This window comes from Salvelinus alpinus, chromosome 29 (assembly GCF_045679555.1).
Source record: "Salvelinus alpinus chromosome 29, SLU_Salpinus.1, whole genome shotgun sequence".
Classification (NCBI taxonomy): Eukaryota; Metazoa; Chordata; class Actinopteri; order Salmoniformes; family Salmonidae; genus Salvelinus; species Salvelinus alpinus.
This window is the reverse complement of record NC_092114.1, coordinates 47,435,597-47,458,281: the sequence shown is the minus strand read 5'-3', so window position 1 is coordinate 47,458,281 and position 22,685 is coordinate 47,435,597. Positions and strand designations below refer to the sequence as shown.

Genomic DNA, 22,685 nt, shown 5'->3' with positions numbered 1-22,685 from the left:
AATCCAAAGGTCTTCTAACTCCTGGAACCTCCCTGGTTCTGCTGGAGGCTCAAGCTGCCACTGGATTTGTCATTGACCCAGTGAAGAACAAGAAGCTCTCTGTAGAAGAGGCAGCCGCTCAAGGTGTGGTTGGGAACGAGTGGAAGAACAAACTGCTTTCAGCAGAGAGGGCAGTCACTGGATACAAAGATCCCTACACTGGAAACACTATTTCCTTGTTCCAGGCCTTGAAAAAGGATCTAATTGTCAAGGACCATGGAATTCGCCTTCTTGAGGCACAGATTGCAACTGGTGGAATCATCGATCCAGTGTACAGTCATAGAGTGCCAGTAGAGGTGGCGTACCAGAGAGGATACTTTGATGAGGAAATGAACCAGATCCTCAATGACCCTGACGATGACACCAAGGGCTTTTTTGACCCCAACACACAAGAGAACCTCACCTACCTGCAGCTTGTGGAGAGGTGTGTGACAGACCCAGACACTGGCCTTAGCTTACTCGTAATTGTCAAAAAAGGAGAGTTTTACTTCTTCATTGATGAGCAAACCAAGAACATTCTAAAGGCTATGACAACAACTAAGGCCGGAGGCAAATTTCAAGGACAGAAAGTGTCTCTATGGGATCTCCTCTACTCAAAATACATCACAGAGGAGAGAAGGAGAGAGCTTGTGCAGCAGTATAAATCTGGAGCAATCCCTATTGAACGCTTCATGGAGATTATCCTAGCAAATATTCAACAAAAGACTACCACCACAATAACCACAACATCTTCAGTGACAACATGTACACCACCACCCGAGACAAAGTCAGAGAAAACAACCATTACCACAACAACCACAGAGACAAGCTTCCATGGTATCAGGAAGAATGTCACCGCTGGCGAGCTGCTTGCCTCAAAAATCATTGACAAGAAACTCTATGAAGACCTAAACACAGGAAAAGTCACAGTGAACCAAGTGAGTGAAATGGACTCAGTACACAAGTACCTGGAGGGAACTAATAGCATTGCAGGTGTATATGTTCAGTCCACCAAACAGACCATGAGCATCTACGAGGCCAAATCCAAAGGTCTTCTAACCCCTGGAACCTCCCTGGTTCTGCTGGAGGCTCAAGCTGCCACTGGATTTGTCATTGACCCAGTGAAGAACAAGAAGCTCTCTGTAGAAGAGGCAGCCGCTCAAGGTGTGGTTGGGAACGAGTGGAAGAACAAACTGCTTTCAGCAGAGAGGGCAGTCACTGGATACAAAGATCCCTACACAGGAAACACTATTTCCTTGTTCCAGGCCTTGAAAAAGGATCTAATTGTCAAGGACCATGGAATTCGCCTTCTTGAGGCACAGATTGCAACTGGTGGAATCATCGATCCAGTGTACAGTCATAGAGTGCCAGTAGAGGTGGCGTACCAGAGAGGATACTTTGATGAGGAAATGAACCAGATCCTCAATGACCCTGACGATGACACCAAGGGCTTTTTTGACCCCAACACACAAGAGAACCTCACCTACCTGCAGCTTGTGGAGAGGTGTGTGACAGACCCAGACACTGGCCTTAGCTTACTCGTAATTGTCAAAAAAGGAGAGTTTTACTTCTTCATTGATGAGCAAACCAAGAACATTCTAAAGGCTATGACAACAACTAAGGCCGGAGGCAAATTTCAAGGACAGAAAGTGTCTCTATGGGATCTCCTCTACTCAAAATACATCACAGAGGAGAGAAGGAGAGAGCTTGTGCAGCAGTATAAATCTGGAGCAATCCCTATTGAACGCTTCATGGAGATTATCCTAGCAAATATTCAACAAAAGACTACCACCACAATAACCACAACATCTTCAGTGACAACATGCACACCACCACCTGAGACAAAGTCAGAGAAAACAACCATTACCACAACAACCACAGAGACAAGCTTCCATGGTATCAGGAAGAATGTCACCGCTGGCGAGCTGCTTGCCTCAAAAATCATTGACAAGAAACTCTATGAAGACCTAAACACAGGAAAAGTCACAGTGAACCAAGTGAGTGAAATGGACTCAGTACACAAGTACCTGGAGGGAACTAATAGCATTGCAGGTGTATATGTTCAGTCCACCAAACAGACCATGAGCATCTACGAGGCCAAATCCAAAGGTCTTCTAACCCCTGGAACCTCCCTGGTTCTGCTGGAGGCTCAAGCTGCCACTGGATTTGTCATTGACCCAGTGAAGAACAAGAAGCTCTCTGTAGAAGAGGCAGCCGCTCAAGGTGTGGTTGGGAACGAGTGGAAGAACAAACTGCTTTCAGCAGAGAGGGCAGTCACTGGATACAAAGATCCCTACACAGGAAACACTATTTCCTTGTTCCAGGCCTTGAAAAAGGATCTAATTGTCAAGGACCATGGAATTCGCCTTCTTGAGGCACAGATTGCAACTGGTGGAATCATCGATCCAGTGTACAGTCATAGAGTGCCAGTAGAGGTGGCGTACCAGAGAGGATACTTTGATGAGGAAATGAACCAGATCCTCGATGACCCTGGCGATGACACCAAGGGCTTTTTTGACCCCAACACACAAGAGAACCTCACCTACCTGCAGCTTGTGGAGAGGTGTGTGACAGACCCAGATACTGGCCTTAGCTTACTCGTAATTGTCAAAAAAGGAGAGTTTTACTTCTTCATTGATGAGCAAACCAAGAACATTCTAAAGGCTATGACAACAACTAAGGCCGGAGGCAAATTTCAAGGACAGAAAGTGTCTCTATGGGATCTCCTCTACTCAAAATACATCACAGAGGAGAGAAGGAGAGAGCTTGTGCAGCAGTATAAATCTGGAGCAATCCCTATTGAACGCTTCATGGAGATTATCCTAGCAAATATTCAACAAAAGACTACCACCACAATAACCACAACATCTTCAGTGACAACATGCACACCACCACCTGAGACAAAGTCAGAGAAAACAACCATTACCACAACAACCACAGAGACAAGCTTCCATGGTATCAGGAAGAATGTCACCGCTGGCGAGCTGCTTGCCTCAAAAATCATTGACAAGAAACTCTATGAAGACCTAAACACAGGAAAAGTCACAGTGAACCAAGTGAGTGAAATGGACTCAGTACACAAGTACCTGGAGGGAACTAATAGCATTGCAGGTGTATATGTTCAGTCCACCAAACAGACCATGAGCATCTACGAGGCCAAATCCAAAGGTCTTCTAACCCCTGGAACCTCCCTGGTTCTGCTGGAGGCTCAAGCTGCCACTGGATTTGTCATTGACCCAGTGAAGAACAAGAAGCTCTCTGTAGAAGAGGCAGCCGCTCAAGGTGTGGTTGGGAACGAGTGGAAGAACAAACTGCTTTCAGCAGAGAGGGCAGTCACGGGATACAAAGATCCCTACACAGGAAACACTATTTCCTTGTTCCAGGCCTTGAAAAAGGATCTAATTGTCAAGGACCATGGAATTCGCCTTCTTGAGGCACAGATTGCAACTGGTGGAATCATCGATCCAGTGTACAGTCATAGAGTGCCAGTAGAGGTGGCGTACCAGAGAGGATACTTTGATGAGGAAATGAACCAGATCCTCGATGACCCTGACGATGACACCAAGGGCTTTTTTGACCCCAACACACAAGAGAACCTCACCTACCTGCAGCTTGTGGAGAGGTGTGTGACAGACCCAGATACTGGCCTTAGCTTACTCGTAATTGTCAAAAAAGGAGAGTTTTACTTCTTCATTGATGAGCAAACCAAGAACATTCTAAAGGCTATGACAACAACTAAGGCCGGAGGCAAATTTCAAGGACAGAAAGTGTCTCTATGGGATCTCCTCTACTCAAAATACATCACAGAGGAGAGAAGGAGAGAGCTTGTGCAGCAGTATAAATCTGGAGCAATCCCTATTGAACGCTTCATGGAGATTATCCTAGCAAATATTCAACAAAAGACTACCACCACAATAACCACAACATCTTCAGTGACAACATGCACACCACCACCTGAGACAAAGTCAGAGAAAACAACCATTACCACAACAACCACAGAGACAAGCTTCCATGGTATCAGGAAGAATGTCACCGCTGGCGAGCTGCTTGCCTCAAAAATCATTGACAAGAAACTCTATGAAGACCTAAACACAGGAAAAGTCACAGTGAACCAAGTGAGTGAAATGGACTCAGTACACAAGTACCTGGAGGGAACTAATAGCATTGCAGGTGTATATGTTCAGTCCACCAAACAGACCATGAGCATCTACGAGGCCAAATCCAAAGGTCTTCTAACCCCTGGAACCTCCCTGGTTCTGCTGGAGGCTCAAGCTGCCACTGGATTTGTCATTGACCCAGTGAAGAACAAGAAGCTCTCTGTAGAAGAGGCAGCCGCTCAAGGTGTGGTTGGGAACGAGTGGAAGAACAAACTGCTTTCAGCAGAGAGGGCAGTCACTGGATACAAAGATCCCTACACAGGAAACACTATTTCCTTGTTCCAGGCCTTGAAAAAGGATCTAATTGTCAAGGACCATGGAATTCGCCTTCTTGAGGCACAGATTGCAACTGGTGGAATCATCGATCCAGTGTACAGTCATAGAGTGCCAGTAGAGGTGGCGTACCAGAGAGGATACTTTGATGAGGAAATGAACCAGATCCTCGATGACCCTGGCGATGACACCAAGGGCTTTTTTGACCCCAACACACAAGAGAACCTCACCTACCTGCAGCTTGTGGAGAGGTGTGTGACAGACCCAGATACTGGCCTTAGCTTACTCGTAATTGTCAAAAAAGGAGAGTTTTACTTCTTCATTGATGAGCAAACCAAGAACATTCTAAAGGCTATGACAACAACTAAGGCCGGAGGCAAATTTCAAGGACAGAAAGTGTCTCTATGGGATCTCCTCTACTCAAAATACATCACAGAGGAGAGAAGGAGAGAGCTTGTGCAGCAGTATAAATCTGGAGCAATCCCTATTGAACGCTTCATGGAGATTATCCTAGCAAATATTCAACAAAAGACTACCACCACAATAACCACAACATCTTCAGTGACAACATGCACACCACCACCTGAGACAAAGTCAGAGAAAACAACCATTACCACAACAACCACAGAGACAAGCTTCCATGGTATCAGGAAGAATGTCACCGCTGGCGAGCTGCTTGCCTCAAAAATCATTGACAAGAAACTCTATGAAGACCTAAACACAGGAAAAGTCACAGTGAACCAAGTGAGTGAAATGGACTCAGTACACAAGTACCTGGAGGGAACTAATAGCATTGCAGGTGTATATGTTCAGTCCACCAAACAGACCATGAGCATCTACGAGGCCAAATCCAAAGGTCTTCTAACCCCTGGAACCTCCCTGGTTCTGCTGGAGGCTCAAGCTGCCACTGGATTTGTCATTGACCCAGTGAAGAACAAGAAGCTCTCTGTAGAAGAGGCAGCCGCTCAAGGTGTGGTTGGGAACGAGTGGAAGAACAAACTGCTTTCAGCAGAGAGGGCAGTCACTGGATACAAAGATCCCTACACAGGAAACACTATTTCCTTGTTCCAGGCCTTGAAAAAGGATCTAATTGTCAAGGACCATGGAATTCGCCTTCTTGAGGCACAGATTGCAACTGGTGGAATCATCGATCCAGTGTACAGTCATAGAGTGCCAGTAGAGGTGGCGTACCAGAGAGGATACTTTGATGAGGAAATGAACCAGATCCTCGATGACCCTGACGATGACACCAAGGGCTTTTTTGACCCCAACACACAAGAGAACCTCACCTACCTGCAGCTTGTGGAGAGGTGTGTGACAGACCCAGATACTGGCCTTAGCTTACTCGTAATTGTCAAAAAAGGAGAGTTTTACTTCTTCATTGATGAGCAAACCAAGAACATTCTAAAGGCTATGACAACAACTAAGGCCGGAGGCAAATTTCAAGGACAGAAAGTGTCTCTATGGGATCTCCTCTACTCAAAATACATCACAGAGGAGAGAAGGAGAGAGCTTGTGCAGCAGTATAAATCTGGAGCAATCCCTATTGAACGCTTCATGGAGATTATCCTAGCAAATATTCAACAAAAGACTACCACCACAATAACCACAACATCTTCAGTGACAACATGCACACCACCACCTGAGACAAAGTCAGAGAAAACAACCATTACCACAACAACCACAGAGACAAGCTTCCATGGTATCAGGAAGAATGTCACCGCTGGCGAGCTGCTTGCCTCAAAAATCATTGACAAGAAACTCTATGAAGACCTCAACACAGGAAAAGTCACAGTGAACCAAGTGAGTGAAATGGACTCAGTACACAAGTACCTGGAGGGAACTAATAGCATTGCAGGTGTATATGTTCAGTCCACCAAACAGACCATGAGCATCTACGAGGCCAAATCCAAAGGTCTTCTAACCCCTGGAACCTCCCTGGTTCTGCTGGAGGCTCAAGCTGCCACTGGATTTGTCATTGACCCAGTGAAGAACAAGAAGCTCTCTGTAGAAGAGGCAGCCGCTCAAGGTGTGGTTGGGAACGAGTGGAAGAACAAACTGCTTTCAGCAGAGAGGGCAGTCACTGGATACAAAGATCCCTACACAGGAAACACTATTTCCTTGTTCCAGGCCTTGAAAAAGGATCTAATTGTCAAGGACCATGGAATTCGCCTTCTTGAGGCACAGATTGCAACTGGTGGAATCATCGATCCAGTGTACAGTCATAGAGTGCCAGTAGAGGTGGCGTACCAGAGAGGATACTTTGATGAGGAAATGAACCAGATCCTCGATGACCCTGACGATGACACCAAGGGCTTTTTTGACCCCAACACACAAGAGAACCTCACCTACCTGCAGCTTGTGGAGAGGTGTGTGACAGACCCAGATACTGGCCTTAGCTTACTCGTAATTGTCAAAAAAGGAGAGTTTTACTTCTTCATTGATGAGCAAACCAAGAACATTCTAAAGGCTATGACAACAACTAAGGCCGGAGGCAAATTTCAAGGACAGAAAGTGTCTCTATGGGATCTCCTCTACTCAAAATACATCACAGAGGAGAGAAGGAGAGAGCTTGTGCAGCAGTATAAATCTGGAGCAATCCCTATTGAACGCTTCATGGAGATTATCCTAGCAAATATTCAACAAAAGACTACCACCACAATAACCACAACATCTTCAGTGACAACATGCACACCACCACCTGAGACAAAGTCAGAGAAAACAACCATTACCACAACAACCACAGAGACAAGCTTCCATGGTATCAGGAAGAATGTCACCGCTGGCGAGCTGCTTGCCTCAAAAATCATTGACAAGAAACTCTATGAAGACCTCAACACAGGAAAAGTCACAGTGAACCAAGTGAGTGAAATGGACTCAGTACACAAGTACCTGGAGGGAACTAATAGCATTGCAGGTGTATATGTTCAGTCCACCAAACAGACCATGAGCATCTACGAGGCCAAATCCAAAGGTCTTCTAACCCCTGGAACCTCCCTGGTTCTGCTGGAGGCTCAAGCTGCCACTGGATTTGTCATTGACCCAGTGAAGAACAAGAAGCTCTCTGTAGAAGAGGCAGCCGCTCAAGGTGTGGTTGGGAACGAGTGGAAGAACAAACTGCTTTCAGCAGAGAGGGCAGTCACTGGATACAAAGATCCCTACACAGGAAACACTATTTCCTTGTTCCAGGCCTTGAAAAAGGATCTAATTGTCAAGGACCATGGAATTCGCCTTCTTGAGGCACAGATTGCAACTGGTGGAATCATCGATCCAGTGTACAGTCATAGAGTGCCAGTAGAGGTGGCGTACCAGAGAGGATACTTTGATGAGGAAATGAACCAGATCCTCGATGACCCTGACGATGACACCAAGGGCTTTTTTGACCCCAACACACAAGAGAACCTCACCTACCTGCAGCTTGTGGAGAGGTGTGTGACAGACCCAGATACTGGCCTTAGCTTACTCGTAATTGTCAAAAAAGGAGAGTTTTACTTCTTCATTGATGAGCAAACCAAGAACATTCTAAAGGCTACGACAACAACTAAGGCCGGAGGCAAATTTCAAGGACAGAAAGTGTCTCTATGGGATCTCCTCTACTCAAAATACATCACAGAGGAGAGAAGGAGAGAGCTTGTGCAGCAGTATAAATCTGGAGCAATCCCTATTGAACGCTTCATGGAGATTATCCTAGCAAATATTCAACAAAAGACTACCACCACAATAACCACAACATCTTCAGTGACAACATGCACACCACCACCTGAGACAAAGTCAGAGAAAACAACCATTACCACAACAACCACAGAGACAAGCTTCCATGGTATCAGGAAGAATGTCACCGCTGGCGAGCTGCTTGCCTCAAAAATCATTGACAAGAAACTCTATGAAGACCTCAACACAGGAAAAGTCACAGTGAACCAAGTGAGTGAAATGGACTCAGTACACAAGTACCTGGAGGGAACTAATAGCATTGCAGGTGTATATGTTCAGTCCACCAAACAGACCATGAGCATCTACGAGGCCAAATCCAAAGGTCTTCTAACTCCTGGAACCTCCCTGGTTCTGCTGGAGGCTCAAGCTGCCACTGGATTTGTCATTGACCCAGTGAAGAACAAGAAGCTCTCTGTAGAAGAGGCAGCCGCTCAAGGTGTGGTTGGGAACGAGTGGAAGAACAAACTGCTTTCAGCAGAGAGGGCAGTCACTGGATACAAAGATCCCTACACAGGAAACACTATTTCCTTGTTCCAGGCCTTGAAAAAGGATCTAATTGTCAAGGACCATGGAATTCGCCTTCTTGAGGCACAGATTGCAACTGGTGGAATCATCGATCCAGTGTACAGTCATAGAGTGCCAGTAGAGGTGGCGTACCAGAGAGGATACTTTGATGAGGAAATGAACCAGATCCTCGATGACCCTGACGATGACACCAAGGGCTTTTTTGACCCCAACACACAAGAGAACCTCACCTACCTGCAGCTTGTGGAGAGGTGTGTGACAGACCCAGATACTGGCCTTAGCTTACTCGTAATTGTCAAAAAAGGAGAGTTTTACTTCTTCATTGATGAGCAAACCAAGAACATTCTAAAGGCTATGACAACAACTAAGGCCGGAGGCAAATTTCAAGGACAGAAAGTGTCTCTATGGGATCTCCTCTACTCAAAATACATCACAGAGGAGAGAAGGAGAGAGCTTGTGCAGCAGTATAAATCTGGAGCAATCCCTATTGAACGCTTCATGGAGATTATCCTAGCAAATATTCAACAAAAGACTACCACCACAATAACCACAACATCTTCAGTGACAACATGCACACCACCACCTGAGACAAAGTCAGAGAAAACAACCATTACCACAACAACCACAGAGACAAGCTTCCATGGTATCAGGAAGAATGTCACCGCTGGCGAGCTGCTTGCCTCAAAAATCATTGACAAGAAACTCTATGAAGACCTCAACACAGGAAAAGTCACAGTGAACCAAGTGAGTGAAATGGACTCAGTACACAAGTACCTGGAGGGAACTAATAGCATTGCAGGTGTATATGTTCAGTCCACCAAACAGACCATGAGCATCTACGAGGCCAAATCCAAAGGTCTTCTAACCCCTGGAACCTCCCTGGTTCTGCTGGAGGCTCAAGCTGCCACTGGATTTGTCATTGACCCAGTGAAGAACAAGAAGCTCTCTGTAGAAGAGGCAGCCGCTCAAGGTGTGGTTGGGAACGAGTGGAAGAACAAACTGCTTTCAGCAGAGAGGGCAGTCACTGGATACAAAGATCCCTACACAGGAAACACTATTTCCTTGTTCCAGGCCTTGAAAAAGGATCTAATTGTCAAGGACCATGGAATTCGCCTTCTTGAGGCACAGATTGCAACTGGTGGAATCATCGATCCAGTGTACAGTCATAGAGTGCCAGTAGAGGTGGCGTACCAGAGAGGATACTTTGATGAGGAAATGAACCAGATCCTCGATGACCCTGACGATGACACCAAGGGCTTTTTTGACCCCAACACACAAGAGAACCTCACCTACCTGCAGCTTGTGGAGAGGTGTGTGACAGACCCAGATACTGGCCTTAGCTTACTCGTAATTGTCAAAAAAGGAGAGTTTTACTTCTTCATTGATGAGCAAACCAAGAACATTCTAAAGGCTACGACAACAACTAAGGCCGGAGGCAAATTTCAAGGACAGAAAGTGTCTCTATGGGATCTCCTCTACTCAAAATACATCACAGAGGAGAGAAGGAGAGAGCTTGTGCAGCAGTATAAATCTGGAGCAATCCCTATTGAACGCTTCATGGAGATTATCCTAGCAAATATTCAACAAAAGACTACCACCACAATAACCACAACATCTTCAGTGACAACATGCACACCACCACCTGAGACAAAGTCAGAGAAAACAACCATTACCACAACAACCACAGAGACAAGCTTCCATGGTATCAGGAAGAATGTCACCGCTGGCGAGCTGCTTGCCTCAAAAATCATTGACAAGAAACTCTATGAAGACCTCAACACAGGAAAAGTCACAGTGAACCAAGTGAGTGAAATGGACTCAGTACACAAGTACCTGGAGGGAACTAATAGCATTGCAGGTGTATATGTTCAGTCCACCAAACAGACCATGAGCATCTACGAGGCCAAATCCAAAGGTCTTCTAACTCCTGGAACCTCCCTGGTTCTGCTGGAGGCTCAAGCTGCCACTGGATTTGTCATTGACCCAGTGAAGAACAAGAAGCTCTCTGTAGAAGAGGCAGCCGCTCAAGGTGTGGTTGGGAACGAGTGGAAGAACAAACTGCTTTCAGCAGAGAGGGCAGTCACTGGATACAAAGATCCCTACACAGGAAACACTATTTCCTTGTTCCAGGCCTTGAAAAAGGATCTAATTGTCAAGGACCATGGAATTCGCCTTCTTGAGGCACAGATTGCAACTGGTGGAATCATCGATCCAGTGTACAGTCATAGAGTGCCAGTAGAGGTGGCGTACCAGAGAGGATACTTTGATGAGGAAATGAACCAGATCCTCGATGACCCTGACGATGACACCAAGGGCTTTTTTGACCCCAACACACAAGAGAACCTCACCTACCTGCAGCTTGTGGAGAGGTGTGTGACAGACCCAGATACTGGCCTTAGCTTACTCGTAATTGTCAAAAAAGGAGAGTTTTACTTCTTCATTGATGAGCAAACCAAGAACATTCTAAAGGCTATGACAACAACTAAGGCCGGAGGCAAATTTCAAGGACAGAAAGTGTCTCTATGGGATCTCCTCTACTCAAAATACATCACAGAGGAGAGAAGGAGAGAGCTTGTGCAGCAGTATAAATCTGGAGCAATCCCTATTGAACGCTTCATGGAGATTATCCTAGCAAATATTCAACAAAAGACTACCACCACAATAACCACAACATCTTCAGTGACAACATGCACACCACCACCTGAGACAAAGTCAGAGAAAACAACCATTACCACAACAACCACAGAGACAAGCTTCCATGGTATCAGGAAGAATGTCACCGCTGGCGAGCTGCTTGCCTCAAAAATCATTGACAAGAAACTCTATGAAGACCTCAACACAGGAAAAGTCACAGTGAACCAAGTGAGTGAAATGGACTCAGTACACAAGTACCTGGAGGGAACTAATAGCATTGCAGGTGTATATGTTCAGTCCACCAAACAGACCATGAGCATCTACGAGGCCAAATCCAAAGGTCTTCTAACCCCTGGAACCTCCCTGGTTCTGCTGGAGGCTCAAGCTGCCACTGGATTTGTCATTGACCCAGTGAAGAACAAGAAGCTCTCTGTAGAAGAGGCAGCCGCTCAAGATGTGGTTGGGAACGAGTGGAAGAACAAACTGCTTTCAGCAGAGAGGGCAGTCACTGGATACAAAGATCCCTACACAGGAAACACTATTTCCTTGTTCCAGGCCTTGAAAAAGGATCTAATTGTCAAGGACCATGGAATTCGCCTTCTTGAGGCACAGATTGCAACTGGTGGAATCATCGATCCAGTGTACAGTCATAGAGTGCCAGTAGAGGTGGCGTACCAGAGAGGATACTTTGATGAGGAAATGAACCAGATCCTCGATGACCCTGACGATGACACCAAGGGCTTTTTTGACCCCAACACACAAGAGAACCTCACCTACCTGCAGCTTGTGGAGAGGTGTGTGACAGACCCAGATACTGGCCTTAGCTTACTCGTAATTGTCAAAAAAGGAGAGTTTTACTTCTTCATTGATGAGCAAACCAAGAACATTCTAAAGGCTACGACAACAACTAAGGCCGGAGGCAAATTTCAAGGACAGAAAGTGTCTCTATGGGATCTCCTCTACTCAAAATACATCACAGAGGAGAGAAGGAGAGAGCTTGTGCAGCAGTATAAATCTGGAGCAATCCCTATTGAACGCTTCATGGAGATTATCCTAGCAAATATTCAACAAAAGACTACCACCACAATAACCACAACATCTTCAGTGACAACATGCACACCACCACCTGAGACAAAGTCAGAGAAAACAACCATTACCACAACAACCACAGAGACAAGCTTCCATGGTATCAGGAAGAATGTCACCGCTGGCGAGCTGCTTGCCTCAAAAATCATTGACAAGAAACTCTATGAAGACCTCAACACAGGAAAAGTCACAGTGAACCAAGTGAGTGAAATGGACTCAGTACACAAGTACCTGGAGGGAACTAATAGCATTGCTGGTGTATATGTTCAGTCCACCAAACAGACCATGAGCATCTACGAGGCCAAATCCAAAGGTCTTCTAACTCCTGGAACCTCCCTGGTTCTGCTGGAGGCTCAAGCTGCCACTGGATTTGTCATTGACCCAGTGAAGAACAAGAAGCTCTCTGTAGAAGAGGCAGCCGCTCAAGGTGTGGTTGGGAACGAGTGGAAGAACAAACTGCTTTCAGCAGAGAGGGCAGTCACTGGATACAAAGATCCCTACACAGGAAACACTATTTCCTTGTTCCAGGCCTTGAAAAAGGATCTAATTGTCAAGGACCATGGAATTCGCCTTCTTGAGGCACAGATTGCAACTGGTGGAATCATCGATCCAGTGTACAGTCATAGAGTGCCAGTAGAGGTGGCGTACCAGAGAGGATACTTTGATGAGGAAATGAACCAGATCCTCGATGACCCTGACGATGACACCAAGGGCTTTTTTGACCCCAACACACAAGAGAACCTCACCTACCTGCAGCTTCTGGAGAGGTGTGTGAGGGACCCAGACACTGGTCTTAGCTTTCTGTCTCTGAATAAATAAGCTTATAAGGATTTGTCGTAAAATCGTCATCAAAGATGTGCAGATATAATTCTGAAGTATTTTCATTAAATTTTATATGCATTCCATTATATTTTATTACATGTAATTGCTTTCGGTGTTGATGGGGAGAATTATTCTGAATATCATTTAATAAAAGTGATTTTTAAAGTGAATTTTGTTATTGTGAAGTAATCCACAATTTAATTGTACAGTGCCTTTGGAAAGTTTTCATACCTCTTGACATTTATTCTAAAATGTATTAAATCTTTCCCCCCCCTCATCAATATACAAACAATACCCCATAATGACAATGCCAAAACATTTTTTTTACATTTTTGCTAATTTAAATTAGAAAAAAAAAACGTAAAAATTTCATTTACATTATTATTCAGACCCTTTACTTAATACTTTTTTGAAGATCGTTTGGCAGCGATTTTAAATCTTCTCAAGATCTGTCAGGTTGGATGGGGAGCGTTGCTGCACAGATATTTTCAGGTCTCTCCAAAGATGTTCGATCGGGTTCAAGTCCGGGATCTGGCTGGGCCACTCAAGGACATTCAGAGACTTGTCCCGAAGCCACTCCTGAGTTGTCTCTGATATGTGTTTAGGGTTGTTGTCCTGTTGGAAGGTGAACCGTCGCCCCAGTCTGAGGTCATGAGCCATCTGGAGCAGGTTTTCATCAAGGATCTCTCTATACTATGCTCCGTTCATCATTGCCTTGATCCTGACTAGTCTCCCAGTCCCTGCCATTGAAAAATATCCCCACCACCGTGCTTCACCGTAGGGATGATGCCAGGTTTCCTCCAGACGTGACGCTTGGCATTCAGGCCAAAGCGATCAATCTAGGTTTCATCAGACCAGAGAATCTTGTTTCTCATGGTCTTAGAGTCTTTAGGTGCCTTTTGGCAAACCCCAAGCGGGCTGTCATGTGCCTTTTACTGAGGAGTGGCTTCCGTCTGGTCACTCCACCATAAAGGCCTGATTGGTGGAGTGCTGCAGAGATGGTTGTCTTTCTGGAAGGTTCTTCCATCTCCACAGAGGAACTCTAGAGCTCTGTCAGAGTGACCCTCAGGTTCTTGGTCACCTCTCAAGTCCCCCGATTGCTCAGTTTGGCCAGGCGGCAGCTCTAGGAAGAGTCTTGGTGGTTCCAAACTTCTTCCATTTAAGAATGATGGAGGCCCCTTTGTTCTCGTGGACTTTCAATGCTGCAAAAATGTTTTGGTACCCTTCCCCAGATCTGTGCCTCTACACAATCCTGTCTCGGAGCTCTACGGACAATTCCTTCGACCTCATGGCTTGGTTTTTGCTCTGACATGCACTGTCAACTGTGGAACCTTATATAAACAGGTGTGTGCCTTTCCAAATCATGTCCAATCAATTGAATATACCACATGTGGACTCCAATCAAGTTGTAGAAACATCTCAAGGATCATTAATGAAAACAGGATGAATCTGAGCTCAATTTCGAGTCTCTAGCAAAGGGTCTGAATACTTGTGTAAATAAGGTATTGTTTTTTTTTTTGCTTTGTCATTATGGGGTATTGTATGTAGATTGTTGCCCCCCAAAAATGATTTAATCAATTTTAGAATAAGGCTGTAATGTAACAAAATGTTGAGAAAGTCAAGGGGTCTGACTACTTTCTGAAGGCACTGTATACTGTATTCTTGTCAATGCCATCCTATTCAACTATTGCTGTATATATGCTATTCTATCCTACGTATTCTACAGATATAATAAATATTCTATCCACATACTGTCCATAATGTATATACATCCCATCACAGATAGATATATATTTATATTTATACTCCGGACTCCGACATTGCTCGTCCTAATATTTATATATTTCTTAAATCTATTCTTTGACTTTTAGATTTGTGTGTATTGTTGTGAATTGTTCCAGACATTTCGGCTTTTAATTTTGTATTAATTTGTACGCATTTCTAAAAACCAAATTGCACTTTGACATGATGGGGTATTGTGTGTCACAAAATCTGATTTGAATCTATATTAAATTCAAGCTGTAACATAACAAAATGTGGAAAAATTCAAGAATTGAATGTATTTGTCGTTGAATTTTTACACATTTTGTTGTGTTCCAGCCTGAATTGAATATAGATTAAATTGAGAATTTGCAACTATCTACACACAGTAATCATCATCTGGCCTACTATGGTGCAGTATTTGGACCTTTGTGTGCTATAGTGTGAGTGAACCATCATTATGTCTATTGACATGCTCTTTGGCCTACCTAAGAGTAGTGGACGTTAATACTATCCAGTTACCGACAGCTGCCACTAAGGCTCTGAAAGGCCTTCTCCGTCACGCCTGTACAGTATGACAGCTTGGGTGAGCGGTGATGCGGGCAGGACTGGGGCACAATCTGTTAGGTTTACAGTGGGATGTTAATAATGATAATGAGAACCTGACATGCAATCAGACTTCAACAGGAAATAATAACTTCTGCTAATGTCATACTGACTTTCACAGTGTGAATTTAATATCAAACAATTAACAGTGATTGAATGGAAAAGTATGTCAAACTAGTCTTAGTCTACATTCAACATTAGTAAAGTGCACGGATCCCCAAAAAGGTATGAGGCAACAACATTAGGCTAATGGTGGCAGTAAATGGCAAAATAAACACTCATGTCACATTTGTATTCTGTACACTAGATCTTATCTCTATAACATGGTCAACATTATTTTTCCAGTGATTAAGAGAAGTTTCTTAGTTGGGAGAATAATCAAAACAAAATAACAGAAATGGACCATTGTTACTTATTTATACAGGCATAGTTAGTAATCAGTTAATGTTCCCTTTTCAATTACTAAATTGTTGTAGGGCCTAGAATACATTTACTCTATGGGTCTGTCGATTTCCTGGACACAAATTAAGCCATGGACTGAAAGTGCCTTTTGGTCCATGATAAGGCTTAATCAGTGTCTGTGAAACCCCAGAACTAGCCTATCCAATCCACATTTTACTTAGTAGGCCTACATACAGAGTTTCCCACCCAGCAAACATATTGCCGGCGGGCCAGTAGCGGTCCACCGGTGGCAAAGTTAGCGGCCCACCAGTGGGCACCGCCTGCGGTTTGTCGGCTTTTTGTTCATCGTTTTTCCAGCGGACCACCAGCGGCAGCCGGCACTTTTCCGACAGAGGTCAACTACTGGGCCGCTGGTTCATAATAAGTATTTGTTGGCGGTCCATGGTCGGTCCGCCGTTCATATTTTCAGTATCTTTCCAAACAATAATGAACCCAAAATAATGTACACCACTCTCAATAATCGTTGCAAATTTATTGTAAAACACATTACAATATAAAAATATCTGCATTGAATACATGGTAATGATGAATATGCATTTTATACATTTCATTAAAAAATGTATAAGTGATATACAATTAGAAATAATAATAAAATAAATATACAGTTGAAGTCGGAAGTTTACATACACTTAGGTTGGAGTCATTAAAACTCATTTTTCAACCACTCCACAAATGTATTGTTAACAAACTATAGTTTGGCAAGTCGGTTAGGACATCTACTTAAAGCATGTCACAAGTAATTTTTCCAACAATTGTAAACAGACAGATTATTTCACTTATAATTCACTGTATCATAATTCCAGTGGGTCAGATACATACATACACTAAGTTGACTGTGCCTTTAAACAGCTTGGAAAATTCCAGAAAATGATGTCATGGCTTTAGAAGCTTCTGATAGGATAATTGACAACATTTGAGTCAATTGGAGGTGTATCTGTGGATGTATTTCAAGGCCTACCTTCAAACTCAGTGGCTCTGTGCTTGACATCATGGGAAAATGAAAAGATATCAGCCAAGACCACAAGTCTGGTTCATCCTTGGGAGCAATTTCCAAACACCTGAAGGTACCACGTTCATCTGTACAAACAATAGCCCACAAGTATAGACACCATGGGACCACGCAGCCGTCATACCGCTCAGGTAGGAGACGCGTTCTGTCTCCTAGAGATGAACGTACTTTGGTGCGAAAAGTGCAAATCAATCCCAGAACAACAGCAAAGGACCTTGTGAAGAAGCTGGAGGAAACAGGTACAAAAGTATCTATATCCACAGTAAAACGAGTCCTATATCGACATAAGCTGAAAGGCCGCTCAGCAAGGAAGAAGCAACTGTTCCAATAGCCACTGCTCCAATCAATCCCATAGACAATTTGTGGGCAGGTATGCAAAAGCGTGTGCCAGCAAGGAGGCCTACAAACCTGACTCAGTTATCCCAGCTCTGTCAGGAGGAATGGGCCAAAATTCACCCAACTTATTGTGGGAAGCTTGTGGAAGGCTACCTGAAACGTCTGACCCAAGTTAAACAATTTAAAGACAATGCTACCAAGTACTAATTGAGTGTATGTAAACTTCTGACCCACTTGGAATGTGATGAAAGAAATAAAAGCTGAAATAAATCATTCTCTCTACTATTATTCTGACATTTCACATTCTTAAAATAAAGTGGTGATCCCAACTGACCTAAAACAGGGAATTATTAAGAGGATTAAATGTCAGGAATTGTGAAAAACTGAGTTTAAATGTATTTGGCTAAGGTGTATGTAAACTTCCGACTTCAACTGTATATACACTACAGTTCAAAAGTTTGGGGTCACTTAGAAATGTTCTTGTTTTTGAAAGAAAAGCAAAATGTTTTTTCCATTCAAATAACATCAAATTGATCAGAAATACAGTGTAGACATTGTTATTGTTGTAAATGACTATTGTTGCTGGAAACTGATTATTTTTTAAAGGAATATTTACATAGGCGTACAGAGGCCCATTATCAGCAACCATCACTCCTGTGTTCCAATGGCACACTGTGTTAGCTAATCTAAGTTTATCATTTTAAAAGGCTAATTGATCATTAGAAAAGCCTTTTGCAATTATGTTAGCACAGATGAAAACTGTGTGTGATTAAAGAAACAATAAAACTGGCCTTCTTTAGACTAGTTGAGTTTCTGGAGCATCAGCATTAACATATGACAGTGCGCTAGTTATAAACTTTGGAAACCTATTCCTTTCTATTCCTATTCATTTTTCATCAATCCAAGATGGCATTGCAGTCAGACGTCCTTTGTCCTTGTCTTGTCGTGTCCCGTGTATATATATATTTACAACTTTCTTCGCATTTCTTTATATATTTTATTTTCCAAAAACTCAACTTCAAAACACTCTCCTGCAACCCGCCTCACCAATTTAAAAAAAAATGTATTATTTACCTCAAATCTGGAATCCACAATAGAAGCTAGCCAGAAGCTAACCAGAAGCTACCCAGAAGCTAACCAGAAGCTAGCCAGAAGCTAGCCAGAAGATAGCCAGTTTACTGGCTAACGTTAGTATTCAGCTAACCACGGTTTGTGGTCATCAGCTATCCTTTAGCTCGAAAAGCTATTGCCAGTTTTGTACAACGCGACTCAGACCAGAACATACCGGACCTATTTTTCTCTCCATATCCCCGGATTTCAACCGCAAGCTCTGGACATTTACACCTGGATCTCACAGTAGGCTAGCTGCTATCCGTGTGACTATTGGCTTACGTCGATCCCAAAGCAAACATCAATTATTCCGGAGCTAGCCAGCTGAAGAGTTCCATCAGCCACTCCTGGGCTACAATCACCTATCCGGACCCGTTTTACTGCCAATGCGGAGCCCCACCGGGCCTTCACGACTGGACTACCGACGTTATCTGCCCGAGAGAGTTATCCAACTGGCCCCTCCGTCGCGACGTTACCTGAACACCCATCTGCGGCTCGCTAATCGTTAGCTGCCTTATCGGCTACTATCTGAATAGGTCTATCGGACAATTTTTCTTGGGTCACTATAACTATATCTATTTTGCCAATTGGATTGATCCCCTCTACCACACGGAACCCCACTAATCTACCGACGGAAACGCACAAGGTGGCTAAAAACAGACCTCCATCCTATGCTAGCTTGCTACCGATGGCCCTGCTAGCTGTCTGAATCGCCGTTACCCCAACCAACCTCACTACTCACTGGACCCTTATGATCACTCGACTAAGCATGCCTCTCCTTAATGTCAATATGCCTTGTCCATTGCTGTTCTGGTTAGTGTTTATTGGCTTATTTCACTGTAGAGCCTCTAGCCCTGCTCATTATAACTTATCCAACCTTTCAGTTCCACCACCCACACATGCGATGACATCACCTGGTTTCAATAATGTTTCTAGAGACAATATCTCTCTCCTCATCACTCAATACCTAGGTTTACCTCCACTGTTTTCACTTCCTACCATACCTTTGTCTGTACATCATACCTTTAAGCTATTTTATCGCCCCCAGAAACCTCATTTTACTCTCTGTTCCAGACGTTCTAGACGATTTACCCTTATCCTACTCCTCCTCTGTTCCTCTGGTGATGTAGAGGTGAATCCAGGCCCTGCAGTGCCTAGCTCCACTCCTGTTCCCCAGGTGCTCTCGTTTGATGACTTCTGTAACCGTATTAGCCTTGGTTTCATGCATGTTAACATTAGAAGCCTCCTCCCTAAGTTTGTTTTATTCACTGCTTTAGCACACTCTGTCAACGTTCTAGCCGTGTCTGAATCCTGGCTTAGGAAGACCACCAAAAATTCTGAAATCTCCATCCCTAACTACAACATTTTCAGACAAGACAGAACTGCCAAAGGGGGCGGAGTTGCAATCTACTGCAAAGATAGCCTGCAGAGTTCTGTCCTACTATCTAGGTCTGTACCCAAACAATTTGAACTTCTACTTTTAAAAATCCACCTCTCTAAAAACAAGTCTCTCACCGTTGCCGCCTGCTATAGACCACCCTTTTCCCCCAGCTGTGCTCTGGACACCATATGTGAACTGATTGCCCCCCATCTATCTTCAGAGCTCGTGCTGCTAGGCGACCTAAACTGGAACATGCTAAACACCCCGGCCATCCTACAATCTAAGCTTGATGCCCTCAATCTCACACAAATTATCAATGAACCTACCAGGTACAACCCCAAATCTGTAAACACGGGCACCCTCATAGATATCATCCTAACCAACTTGCCCTCTAAATACACCTCTGCTGTTTTCAACCAAGATCTCAGTGATCCGTAATGAGTCAGCGGTCAAACGACCTCCACTCATCACTGTCAAACGCTCCCTGAAACACTTCAGCGAGCAGGCCTTTCTAATCGACCTGTCCGGGGTATCCTGGAAGGATATTGATCTCATCCCGTCAGTAGAGGATGCCTGGTTATTTTTTTTAAATGCCTTCCTCACCATCTTAAATAAGCATGCCCCATTCAAGAAATGTAGAACCAGGAACAGATATAGCCCTTGGTTCTCTCCAGACCTGACTGCCCTTAACCAACACAAAAACATCCTATGGCGTTCTGCATTAGCATCAAACAGCCCCCGTGATATGCAATTTTTCAGGGAAGCTAGAAACCAATACACACAGGCAGTTCGACAACCCAAGGCTAGCTTTTTCAAGCAGAAATTTGGTTCCTGCAACACAAACTCAAAAAAGTTCTGGGACACTGTAAAGTCCATGGAGAATAAGAACACCTCCTCTCAGCTGCCCACTGCACTGAGGACAGGAAACACTGTCACCACCGATAAATCCATTATAATTGAGAATTTCAATAAGCATTTTTCTACGGCTGGCCATGCTTTCCACCTGGCCACCCCTACACCGGTCAACAGCACTGCACACCCCACAGCAACTCGCCCAAGCCTTCCCCATTTCTCCTTCTCTCAAATCCAGTCAGCTGATGTTCTGAAAGAGCTGCAAAATCTGGACCCCTACAAATCAGCCAGGCTAGACAATCTGGACCCTTTCTTTCTAAAATGATCTGCCGAAATTGTTGCAACCCCCATTACTAGCCTGTTCAACCTCTATTTCGTGTCGTCTGAGATTCCCAAAGATTGGAAAGCAGCTGCGGTCATCCCCTCTTCAAAGCGGGGGACACTCTTGACCCAAACTGCTACAGACCTATATCTATCCTGCCCTGCCTTTCTAAGGTCTTCGAAAGCCAAGTCAACAAACAGATTACTGACCATTTTGAATCCCACCATACATTCTCCGCTATGTAATTTGGTTTCAGAGCTGGTCATGGGTGTACCTCAGCCACGCTCAAGGTCCTAAATGATATCTTAACCGCCATCGATAAGAAACAATACTGTGCAGCCGTATTCATTGACCTGGCCAAGGCTTTCGACTCTGTCAATCACCACATCCTCATCGGCAGACTCGATAGCCTTGGTTTCTCAAATGATTGCCTCGCCTGGTTCACCAACTACTTCTCTGATAGAGTTCAGTGTGTCAAATCGGAGGACCTGTTGTCCGGGCCTCTGGCAGTCTCTATGGGGGTGCCACAGTGTTCAATTCTTGGACCGACTCTTCTCTGTATACATCAATGATGTTGCTCATGCTGCTGGTGAGTCTCTGATCCACCTCTACGCAGACGACACCATTCTGTATACTTCTGGCCCTTCTTTGGACACTGTGTTAACAACCCTCCAGACGAGCTTCAATGCCATACAACTCTCCTTCCGTGGCCTCCAATTTCTCTTAAATACAAGTAAAACTAAATGCATGCTCTTCAACCGATCGCTGCCTGCACCTGCAGGCTCGTCCAGCATCACTACTCTGGACGGTTCTGACTTAGAATATGTGGACAACTACAAATACCTAGGTGGCTGATTAGACTGTAAACTCTCCTTCCAGAATCACATCAAACATCTCCAATCCAAAGTTAAATCTAGAATTGGCTTCCTATATTGCAACAAAGCATCCTTCACTCATGCTGCCAAACATACCCTTGTAAAACTGACCATCCTACCGATCCTCGACTTCGGCGATGTCATTTACAAAATAGCCTCCAATACCCTACTCAATAAATTGGATGCAGTCTATCACAGTGCCATCCGTTTTGTCACCAAAGCCCCATATACTACCCACCACTGCGACCTGTACGCTCTCGTTGGCTGGCCCTCGCTTCATACTCGTCGCCAAACCCGCTGGCTCCAGGTCATCTACAAGGCCCTGCTAGGTAAAGTCCCCCCTTATCTCAGCTCGCTGGTCACCATAGTAGCACCCACCTGTATTACGCACTCCAGCAGGTATATCTCTCTGGTCACCCCCAAAACCAATTCTTCCTTTGGCCGCCTCTCCTTCACGTTCTCCGCTTTCAACGACTGGAACGAACCACATAAATCTCTGAAACTGGAAACACTTATCTCCCTCACTAGCTTTAACCTGTCTAGCCCCCGGGTAGCGGATCCCCCCCCCACATTCCACTGAAAAGGCAGCGCGCGAAATTCAAAAAATATTTTTTTGAAATATTTAACTTTCACACATTAACAAGTCCAATACAGCAAATGAAAGATAAACATCTTGTGAATCCAGCCAACATGTCCGATTTTTTAAATGTTTTACAGCGAAAACACCACGTATATTTATGTTAGC

The 22,685-nt window shown here is 44.3% G+C and overlaps 1 protein-coding gene across 1 annotated transcript; it reads left to right on the top strand.

The window, feature by feature from the left end:
* Positions 1-5: 5 nt before the first annotated feature.
* Positions 6-13,396, top strand: eppk1 (epiplakin 1; the record flags this gene model as incomplete). The annotated part of the gene is made up of 1 exon (XM_071374424.1): positions 6-13,396. A coding segment is annotated over one exon (13,218 nt), but the record flags the coding sequence as incomplete, so codon positions are not given.
* Positions 13,397-22,685: the final 9,289 nt, after the last annotated feature.